This window comes from Amblyomma maculatum, chromosome 7, assembly GCF_055883805.1.
Source record: "Amblyomma maculatum isolate TAMU_Amacu chromosome 7, ASM5588380v1, whole genome shotgun sequence".
Classification (NCBI taxonomy): Eukaryota; Metazoa; Arthropoda; class Arachnida; order Ixodida; family Ixodidae; genus Amblyomma; species Amblyomma maculatum.
In genome coordinates this window covers 123923341-123934918 of record NC_139350.1, presented here as the reverse complement: position 1 = coordinate 123934918, position 11578 = coordinate 123923341, and the positions used below count along the sequence as shown (strand labels likewise).

General features: G+C 49.8%; 1 protein-coding gene across 1 annotated transcript in view; it reads left to right on the top strand.

Annotated features, from left to right (window-relative positions):
• The window catches only part of LOC146184624 (pituitary homeobox x-like), a 66072-nt gene extending 55713 nt beyond the window's left edge, over positions 1 to 10359 (top strand). Inside the window, exon 2 of the mRNA XM_084609432.1 lies at positions 4870 to 10359. Within this exon, the coding sequence (XP_084465558.1) occupies positions 4870 to 5385 (516 nt within the window). The 3' untranslated portion in view covers positions 5386 to 10359. The remainder of the gene's footprint in view (positions 1 to 4869) is intronic.
• Positions 10360 to 11578: the final 1219 nt, after the last annotated feature.

The window sequence follows — 11578 nt, the reverse complement described above, 5'->3', positions numbered from 1 at the left end:
CCACCGACAAGGACTAGAGAAATTATCGCTGTATTTTTTTTTAGGGGGGGGGGGGGGGGGACTGAGTCCGAGACGAATATTTATATTGTGGTGACTGCATCATGTAGTTTGACATATTGTTTCACAGTTGTTAAAGACGTGTTTTTCTTTTTATGAAAACCTTACAACTGGTTGATTTGTGATTTCTTGGGTGGCCGGCACTCGGACTGCGAGTATGACACTATAGAGCCATTCTTTATGATGGAATCACGCTAGCGCAGATTTATATACTGGATTAAGGTCTTGCCTGCTGCGCACACGCATTGGCATCAATGCATCCGGGTGATGCAATAAGCTATCGGTAACTTAGAATATACGCTTACACAAATACATCTTCGCTAAGCCGAAACTCTCCATCAGAACTTTAGCACATCTAGGGAAGCTGTAATAACGTAGTCTTATACCGTATAACCGCGTACGTGCCACGCATGCGCAATATATAGCAGGTGTGCCCTCTTACCTTCATCCATATCCTGCAAATGCACGTGCGTAGAAAGTGTTCGTTAATAATATTGCGTTCGACTACTCGGCGCAACTGCGGCAGAAGACAAGGTAAAGAAAGCAAGCTAGGGTAAGGGCATGCATGTCTCCATGCCTGTTGCTGTAGTGAGCGTCATCTGCAAGACTTTTCTGATTAGTTTGAATGCCATGATGCAACGCCTGCCCATAATTGGTAGTTTTATATCCGGCCCTCCAAGAATCTGTGATCAGTTTTTTATCCGCTGCATTAGTGGGGCGATATTCAAAAAAGAACACATTTGTGATAAACAGACAAGCAGGTCTAAATACAAGCGTTGCCTACGAAGAACAAATTGTAGAGGACTCTCGATATCAGTAAACTGATATAGTTAAAACAAACACTTCCGTTACACTGCTCGCAAGCGCAGCCGAAGTCTACAGCGTCCTGCTTGCCGCGTTTGTGGCCATCGAAGTGGTCACAAGTACGCATGAAGATGCACCACGAAACAAACGCTCCCAGAACTGGGCCACAAAACTTGCTTTGCCCGGAGATGATTGAAGCATACGACTGCTGCTTAAGCAAGATGATCGTGCACGTGCTCATTCCCTCATCCAACTTTTCGTTCTTTTGGTGACCGAAATTTTTGGTCATTTTGGTTTCGAGGGCTTAACGTCCCAAAGCGACTCAAACTATGAAGGCAGACGTAGTGGAGGGCTTCCGAAATTTCGACCGCCTGGGGTTCTTTAACGTGCGCTTTAGCGGGGCGCTTTAGCGGCCGCCGCAGTGGAAGGAAAGTGGAAACGTTTTAATTCTTCAGGTACGGCCACTTCGGGACGTGACTCTGCGGCATGACGCCACAATGGCCGGGTCCGAGCGCATATCGCCACGCGTTCCAGTGCTCAACGATGACTCTTAGGTTATCCAAAAGGTGGCGGTACCAACACTCGGTCCTTAGATCGCGGAACTTCATTGGAGCGGAGCTACACTTAATCGAGCGCGATACTTCCTCGCGCATCATGCTGATCTCTATAGTTTTCGCAAAATTTGTAGCGCTGCAAAAGGTTCGGTGCCTTTGAAGCGCAAACGTTACACATACGCGATATTCGTTTCACTGGACCTTGACTGGGTTGTAGACCTGTGAGCAATATTGCCACGTGCAGCACCTTCATTCTCCATTACGTATTCAGAGTGTTGTGGGAAAGAGAAAGATGCAGGCACTCGATCTCGGAAATACTGCGTACGACTTGAAGGTGTCATTCTGCAGGCAGCGGTAACCCAGGCCTTCCGAAGCGTAGTATCCACGCGCAATGAGCGCTCACTTGCTACGCGGCTGCAATCTCGGCGCGCTTAATAAGGAGCCGCCCTCACTCATCCGCTAACCCACAGCGTGCATTCGTGTACAACGGCTAATAACGCTCTCGCGCAAGCCGTGGCCCCCCGGGGGACACTCGGTGGTGAAAACGAGAACAAAAGAGGCGACAGGGGTAGAGTGGTTTTGGAGGGAGGGGGAGGGGGATATTCTCCGCAGGGCACGCACTGGGAACCCGTACGTAGGGCAGTAACGCAAGAGAAACAACATAACTATAACAACGGTAGTTCGGAATGCCTGCGCAGTGCCTGCCTTTGCTCGTATTCGGCGGCGTATTCTTTTGAACGGAGCCGGCCCGTGCAAAGCGGGAGCCGCTGTTCTTCTTGTTCTTGACATCGTTCCTTGGGCGCTGCTGCCTGGGAACGCTAAATGAAGACGGATCGCGGCTCGCACAGCCGAGGCGTGCCGGCGAAAGCAGCACGAAAACGCGGCCTTGCCGCTGCATGGCATGGCGGCAACGACGGTGGCGCTGGGGGATCTGCCTTCCCCACTTTCCCGCCAGCTCCCGGAGAAATCTAGCGTGTCAGAAACAACAGAGCCCGCAGCGGCACCGAGGGCCGGAGTGGGGAGGGCGCTGCCTCGGAGCCCGCTCTCTGCGAAAACCGTTTTGCTTTTGCTTCGGGCCAGCACCGTATTACACCGTTCGTTTGCCCGCTTTGCGCGCAGCTGTGCGGTGGAGGCAGCCGGCTCGGCATTGCCGGGCATGCGTCTAGTTCAGATTTGGCTTTCCCGTGACTGCGCCGTACTGTACAGGTACAAGCCCGGAGCCGAGGACCTGCGCTGCAGAGCGCACTTGACAAGGGCGCGCGGTCGCGCTGCGACAGGCGCGGACACAAGGAAAAGAGGGTCATATATATCAATTACTGGCCGAGTGTTGCGCGAGCTTCGCCGTGTGTTCCGTACGCGGCCTCGCGCTCGTTGAAAATTAACACGAGCCGGTGGTGGACGTGAGCGAAGAGGGAGAACGTCGGGAAGGGAGCGGACGGCGCCGGAATCGTCTCATGAAAAATGGAACACTGGCGCCCAGGGGAAGAGCGTCCCGCAGGGAGGGAGACACGGCGAAGAGCAAAAAGGGGGCGCAAGAAAAGGCAAAACTCATTGCGCCCCTTGTAACCCTTTCGGCGGCCGGAGGAGTTAACGTTCTCCGCGCTCATCTTGCTGCTGATCATTGCCTGCTGGCCCCCTTTCTCTCGCTCGGCTGAAAAGTTCGAGGAGAGACCTCGTTGTTCATGCATGTTGATGGGTTTCCCAGAGTCGCGTTGAGCTCGTGTGGCTACGAATTGCGCGCTGCGTAGTACGAGGCGACATGGTTATGGTGACGCCTTACTGCACAAAGCATGAGGCAGCGAAACTCTCCGCTCGAGTCGCGAGAACGACCAAATCCTGGGCAATCGCGGCGCAGGAGTCGTGTTTACTGATGACAGTGCCCGTGGAAACTTTTCGCCCTGAATACTTAAACTTTCGGGCCAGATCCTTAATGCTTGCACATTCCTGGACTTTAGACCTACTGGTGTTTCTCCTCTGCGCATAGACCGTCGCTGGTCCAGCGGTGTTTCATGCGGAGGGATTCACAGCGGAAGCGCCATCCACGATCCGTGTATAGAAGCGTGTAGCTTGGTTCGCAAGCAGCGTTTGTGATTATGTGCGTGTGTGTACATGCGGGCAGCGCACGTGCCTTAAGGCGCGATATACCGGCAGGATCAAGTCGACCCACTGCGGGTAAACACTTCCCCGCAATACTTGCGTGCCGTTTAGGACGCAAGCGGATTCTCGGTGCGGTGTAACGAAAACCTGTTCGCAAGACATAGTTTCATGGCACTGTAAGGTGTCCAGAAAGGAACATCCGTGAGCTGCCTGACAAAATGCAGTAGCTGGATGACTATTGCGTTTTGTATTCCCTAATACTACGTAAGGTGTAGCTCGCTTTGTGGAAAAAGTTTTACTAGCGTTTAAACCGTTTTCAATGGTGAATTATTAATTGTGAGTGTCTGCAAAGCATGGCAAAGCTATAGGATTTAACGTCCAGCATCACAAATTAATCGCCACTTTGAAAAGAGTGCATTCGCAGCAGCAGGATAGGTATTTCCTAGTTATCGTCTTTTATTTAATTGAGCAGAATATATCTTGAATGGTCCTCTAATATTGCCTCACGTTAACTGTATGATATCGAGTTCTAACAATGCAACATAGTGTTTTTCTCACCACTCGAGCGGACGCATATCTTCCTAAACAAAAAAAAAAAAAAGGAAAATATATAAAGCACGTCTGTTCTAAGGGTTCAGATATTCGGTTGGTTTGCTCCCCCCCCCCTTACAATCTCCACCAGTCTGTTCCTTAAGAAAGATTCAAGATTTTGTTGAGTGGCTTTTTAAAAGGAACGTCCCAATGCCGCGGACGTCTCTCATGGCTGCGCGCATAGCACTGCATTGTGTCATGTTTTTCAGTTATTTTCGTGCTTCCGTTTCTAACTCGGTTATTCATGCCCTATATTGGACACTGTGTAACGGACGACCTCGAAGCGCAATTTTAAGCCAAATCTAATAAAACAAAATATCGCACCATTCATTAGCACTCGCACCTTACTTTTGTGTGTGTAGTTGTGTGACTACCGCTGCTAAAAACAATCTTTATGAACTTTTCACCGGCAATGCTAATCTATCTTTTGAACCATCCGATTGCGCTGAGTGTTCTTATATGCACATTGGAGGTCAGTAACCCAAGTGAGTGTGGTAACAAGCAGCTGTACGTAAGCCCATATCGTAATGTTCCCACTATTGGAACAATACAAAGTTTAGATGTCTTTATTCTACTGGCCTTTCGTGCAAGATCACTGACACGAGGACACAAAAGCAGGACATTGATTCGTGCCTTTTGGGGTTCGCAGACGACATAGTGGTTCTTAGAAGGGAATAAAATGCGACGGCCGCGTACAAAACCTTTGTGCAATCGGATGTCAGCAGTAGATGGCTCATTCTGAAGTAATGTCTCCCTGTTGCTGCAGGTGTGGTTCAAGAACCGGCGCGCCAAGTGGCGGAAGCGCGAGCGCAACGCCACGGCCGAGCTGAAGAACGGCTTCGGCAGCCAGTTCAACGGCCTGATGCAGCCGTTCGACGACTCGCTCTACTCGGGCTACTCGTCCTACAACAACTGGGCCTCCAAGGTGCCCTCGCCCCTGGGCGCCAAGAGCTTCCCTTGGGCCAGCCCCCTGGTGCCCGGTGCCCAGGGCATGGGCTGCTTCAACTCGCCGCCCGCACCGCCCGGAATTTCGTCGCCGTCCATCGTGCCGACGCCCGGTAACGCGCTGGGCGCCGCCGGGGCAGCCGCGGCGGCCCCCTGTCCCTACGCGACGCCGGCCTCGCCGTACGTCTACCGCGACCAGAGCATGTCCTCGTCCATCGCGTCCCTGCGGCTCAAGGCCAAACAGCACGCCGCCTCCAGCTTCAACACGTACAGCCCCCCGCGGCAGGCGAGCGCGTTGTCGCCCTCCTGCCAGTACGCCGACCGCACCAGCGTCTAAACAGGGACCCGGTGCGCGGGCTGTGCGATGCCGACATGGACACTCTCCCCTCCTTCTTCTTGCGCCAGAGGACGCTGCCTCGGCTGCCACCAATGGGGCCCGAAGCCAGCGTCCCGGCACGCTCCTACCTCTGCTTTGCGAGTCCCTGTTAAACTTCTCACCTGGACATACGCGATTACCTTCCCTTCTTGCCACCCGCTTTCCCCGCTCGAGCGCGGGAAATATGTTTTGTGCTCATGGAATGGACACTGGAACGTAAGAGTCGAAAAATTGAATGGAGGCGCATCGCAGATATTCCTGATTACTCCTGCAAGGTCCAAGCTTCAGTGTGCAGTTCAGTGCAAAACAACTGTTGCATTTAATTGCGCCTTAGCTTGCACCCAAATGGCAATTTCCCGGTCGATATGTTATATCCACGCTGGGCGGAACATTGTCTTCTTAAATACTACCTGGAATTACAACGCCACCTGGTTCTTCCTATAAAGGAAGGGGCCTCACTGTCGTAATCTGCATTTAATATTTCTGGAGATCGCATCATAACGTATGATTCCGTCCAGCAAAATGCTATCACAACGATGTGCGGTCATATCAATACGCCGCATACTAGAGAGCGAAGTAATTTCAGAAAGAGAATTACGGTTCCGGCTGCTTGCCTGGGAGCTGGACCATAAAGCTTGACTAGTCCAGTGCTAGCAACTGGCGCGTAATTCTCTTCCAGATATCTTTTCCATGCTACTTAGCCAACTATAACAGAATGCATCCAATTTCGACCGGTACATACCAAAGCGCCCGCGGCCACAGCGTGCAGGCGACCACTTGCTACTTTTTCGGTGACTGCTATCATTCACGCAAACAAATGCAGTCCTCTCACTAGCTTGCTCGTGGAACTGCGCTGTCGCCTCGGGCGTCCTTGACGGCATGTTTGAAACACGCATTACACAATGTCCAACGTAACGTGAATCAATGCCTGAAGAAATTAGGCAAACAGTGCTGTTGAGGTCACCTAGAGCAAGAGGTAATTTGTTTTTTATTTCATGTACTTTATTGGGTTAGACAGATTATTCCACATTTGAAGCCCAGGAGAAACGCTAACAGTTTCAATCGGGACGTTAGACAAAAAAAAAAATGCCCCAGATGAAATAATTTTCATGGTGGCAGGTTTTTTGCAAAAGTATGGCGTGCGTACTGATCAAATAGTGCTGAATTTGAAATATACTGAGCAGCGCGCTCTAATATTGGCTGTGGCATGGCATCCATCATATTCCCCGCAAACGCAGTAACTAGCATCGGGCTGTAGCAGATGGTCTTCTGCTCTCTTGGAGGTTGGCACATTTCCTTCAAATAATATAAAAAAAGATAAAGAAATGTTCAGTATTAACTCTTTTTACTAGAAATTGCGTTGATGCTGACTTGCTTGCAAGCTCTGGATCTGTTCGATTGAAACAATGCTGAAAAATCCAGTGCGTAATCACAACCAGTCAGCTCTAATAAGTATGAATTTAAAGAAGCTCTTGTTTGCTACAGCCGACTGCCGGTGCCAAAAATGTATTACTAAGTTTCTTTTAACATTGAAACATATAATGGGGCTCCGTTAAAAGTAGGGTACGGTTATCCCGACATTTATTTTATGCCTATGCTCAATTCGATCCTGTGCAGTCAACGAAGAGTTCAGGATGACATTTCAGAGGCAGAAGTTTATGCGAAGGCGCACATCAAAGGACGAAATTCAGTATAACCGCAATACAGTGGGGAATCCAAGTGCCGCCCTTCCTTGAGCTCAAAACTGTTTCCAGTCGTGGTGGCGCCACCTTCCTTTCTCTCTGATCCGGCACGCTCGTTTGGTCCTCGAGGCAGGGGCCCACGGACGCTCTCTCGCAAACAGTCCTGGTGTAGAGTTCTCCCCAGGATGTGGCGACGACGATGGTATCGCATACGGTGGACTTGTCCGCGGCCCTCTCCGCAGACGTCTTTGGACTTTTCCACGGTCCTGTTTCGCAACGCAGTACACGGCACCGGAACTCTTCCTGCCTGCGTCGAAAAATGTCGCCCTTCCCTTCCTGGCGGGTCAGTGGCCGAGCACCAGTCCTGTGCACGGCGGCGAGACGTCGTCAGTCTTCGTGTGTGTGGATGCATGACTTTTGGGACACGCAAGTTCGCGTGCCGAATGAGCCGCGTGTGTTCTTTTGTTTTGTTTTTTTCTTTTCGTTTTGATGCGTGTACTTTATGTGCACGCTACGGAGGAAGCATCATTTCAGATCACGGCACGTGTGCGCGTGCAGTTATCTGGAATGAATGCAGAACGACCAAAGAATGAAACCAACCTGTCAGCTCCAGTAGTAGTGGTTGACGAGTTGATGCATGTCAGCATTGCTACGTCCATACGGGTGAATCACTTAAGGTTAACTCGCTTGACTGCTTCGTCGCAACCGAGCCTTTGAGAACCGCAGCGTGATGCCGCTGCAAGAAGCTTGGCAGACGCGTGTCATCGCGCGCAGCGACGCGTCATGACTTTCATTTGCTTGTCGCTGCCATACTCTATGGGTCAGACTATGCGCTTGGCGGGCTCCCGGAACACGCTGTAGCATATGATTCTGGCCTTCGACGCATGACCTGCACAGTTACCGTCGCTTTGTAAGGACGCCATCATGTTCCCAGAGCCGAGACCGAGTGGCAGAGGCACCTTGTACCATGGCTTATCAATTTGAAGGATTTACATTCGTGATCAAACGTTTAGTTTCTGGGGCGCTTGTCATATCGATTAAAGAACTCCTTCAGCACAAAAGAACGCTTTGCTGTTAGCGGTGAAAATAGCAAGTCAGATTTGAACTCTCTGTGGTAAGTGATGGTCGCTAGCCAAGGCCAGGATGGTTTCTTTTTTTTTTTTCAGGGGTGGACTGAGTATCTGCAATCTTTTTACGAACGCGCTGTCTCAAAAGTGATGTGAATGGAGTGTTTAATGGCCCCGCTGAAGATAGAAGCTCAGCAGCAACGCGTGAAGCGCAGGAGTTTATATAGGGCCTATTCCTGCTAAACATTGCAGTGACACCAGTCACACTGCAGTAGTTTGCAGCGAAATTGTTCTTCTCTCCACTGGCAAGCGAAATATTCATGTATAAAAGTTTAGTCTATGGGTCAGATATAGAGCTTTTGTATGAAAAAGCGCTTTTGAGCCATGCAGTATGTTTTACTGTTTCATCATCAGATGTACACAATGATCACTGACCCTTGCAGCTTGAAACCCAGTGCCGATACCATACTTTTATTACAAAAACAAATATTACGTACAGCCGCTAAGAACCTTTGCTCCCGTGTGAACTTAGCCTGACAGTTGGAAGGCTCTGGCTGCCTGTAGTTTGACTGAGCTGACAACGTTGCTGGCAGATGTGGATAGAAGTGCAAGCCCTCGGGAGACGTGGCGTAGCCATGAGCCGTGGAGTCATGTCGTTTGCAGTCTTCTTTGAAGATTTCCAGAAACATCATGTACAGTTATTGACAACCTAACCTGAAACAACGGAGTTACGGCATTTATCCCTTATTTTAGCCTTGCATCTGCCGGGTGAGCACGAGACAAGAAAAGAAACACCAGCAAGGAATTAGACAAGCGCGTCGACTCGTTGTTGGTTTATGCTTTCCTGGCTACACGCAGCTGCCATTGGGTTTTGCCAACGCTTCGTCATTTCATGTTAGGTTGTCGAAGAATGTATTGCTGCATGAGAGGCAAGCAAAATCGCTAGAGCTTTGAATGTGTTTCACACGTGGTCTCATTGTAAAACCGTGCCCCCTTCCTTTCGATCTCTATCCGTTCAACATCCAAAGGCTGTACTTTTGCAGTGCACACACTGTCTCATCTTTGTATCTATAATTTTCATGCACTGTATCAATTCATCTACATTTGTAAAGACATATCACTGTAAATTACTGGCACAAAAGAATCCACTTCGTTGTGACTAACACTCCTTTTTTTTTTTTCTGCCCAAGTAAATCCCTCAACGAGACAATTAAGAATTTAACCTCGGGAGCTGCAGCAGGAAAAATGAACATTTAATTGCTTAACAGCAGGCATCGTCTATTAGAAACATGGTGCCTTATGGCACCAGGATATTAGACCACGACAGGTACGACGAAAGCATCTACACCAACCCTGGTGCGAACGGCGACAGGACAGCTTGGGTTGTCTCCTGAGACTATTATTATCCGAAAACACGAGATATGACTTCGCCCTCTCTGAAATAGTTGTGCTTTTCGATTGCGAATCATTCGTTTCAAACTCAAGTCGAGAGGGGCTTTTTTTAGCACAGTACCGTCTGGCCGATAGGTATTCCTTCTTGCCCAGGATTTGTCAGGCTCCACAGAACACGCAGGGCGCGGCTCCAGCGCATCGCAACAGAATGTAAATGTCGCGTTCCATCCCTTAGCAGACCAAAGAGTTCACCTGGCCTAGAGTCACCGCCCAGAAACGCTGACTCATGCGCAAGGTGGCGCATCTTCTTTAGTCACAATAAAGTTCCTTTAGTTTACCTAATCGAGACAGTTACATACCGTGTGACTGATAAATAAAGAACCCGGTGGGGCAAAAAGATGTCGTGATTTGCCCAGTGTGTACAGTGCGGTACGAAAGGATGAGCGGTCGCGAGCGCGGATGCGCAGCACATTTGCGCCTAGTCATGACCGCGAATGCACTTTCGAAAGGCGCTTCATTTGCCGGGAAAAATTGCACTAGGGGAAAGGAGTGACCGTTCGTTTTGCTGTCTTGTGTGTATGACATCGTCTGAGTTTTCTGGTGGAAAACTAGTGCTCGGAGGCGCGAAGTCTGGAACATTGTATAAAGCTTTTGCCGCGGTCACGTGGTCCTCGCGGTCTTTTTTTTTCCTTTTCTTCTTTCGGACGCAAGTACGGAGATGTAAACTCGTGAAGCGGTCATTTAAGCGTCACAAAGTTGTCTTGAAGCTCTTTTCATGCGAATAAAAAGAAATATGCGCCAAAAAACAGTTTCCGACTTTATATTTCCATCGGTAGTTCCAGCAGGCGCGGCATCCCGATTGAAAGGTAAGTCCATTGGACTTTATGCCGTGGATATCTTCGACTTGGCCAGTGGTGCAGCCTGTGCAGAGGTGCACGCACGTGTGTGCACAGAGTGCACGCTCACAGTGCCCAAACTGCACGGGACTGACGGGGGTACATCGGATCAACGACATTATAGCAATCTGGACGAGCGCTTCGTTGCTCTGACCTTCGTCTTCAATTTGTCCAAGGTAACAGTGTCCAATTCAACATCTAGCACCAGCTAGCCTCCGTGGTAGGTATTCGCCAATTGTCTCGCCGCCGAAGCTGCCGCAAGGCACAGTGAGGGCAACTGCCATCGACTCTCATGGAAAGCCAGTGTCAGACTCCGCAGAAACGACCGCCGATTTTCGGTCAGTCGTGTATGGTGCCAGGTAGCTAGGAGAGCACTTTACGTTTCATAAATGGTGCCTACTCTGGCTTCGCGTCCACAAATGCGTTGAGTGAGTCCTCGTCGACGCCCCTCTGACCAAATGCAAAAGTTCCCGCCATCTTCATCTCCTGCTCATAGCCAAGCGATGGGTGCACGCGTGGGAGTCCACGGATCGGTAGCGCCGCTTGCGATGGGACGCCGACACTATGAATCGTGGCGTTCAGGGCGCGGAAGCAGTTTATAAGGCGCCGCTGTGATATTCGTAGTGTGTAGGTGACATGTCGTACGGGGCCGATAACATCAGGCCAGGTTGGTTCGGGTGACAGCTAGAAGCGACTGCGAACAAAGCGCAACTTACCACAGGCTGATGTTTGGTATCACGTGAGATGTTATAAAATAATCAATGCAGGGTCAGACGTGAGGCGACGAGAATACCAGCACAAAACAAAAATCGCACTGAAATGCGACAAGAATGACTCCAAATATCCTGTACCACGTGATAACAGCCGCTTTTACCGCAGTAATTTTAAAGATACACAAACTTGTGCCGCAAGAATATTTTACTCAATATTAAAGCCGTATCTGTTCCCTGGTACAGCTTCTTTCAACAAAGACGTGGTTCTGTCGACCCCAGCTTCACCTGCATTTCCTGGTGCGTGCGTATGAAAAGAAGAAAATTTTTAAAACATAAAACGCATTTTTTTTTAAATTTTTTCAAGCATGTCAAGGAAAATTGCTCAAAACACTCCTCCACTTAGT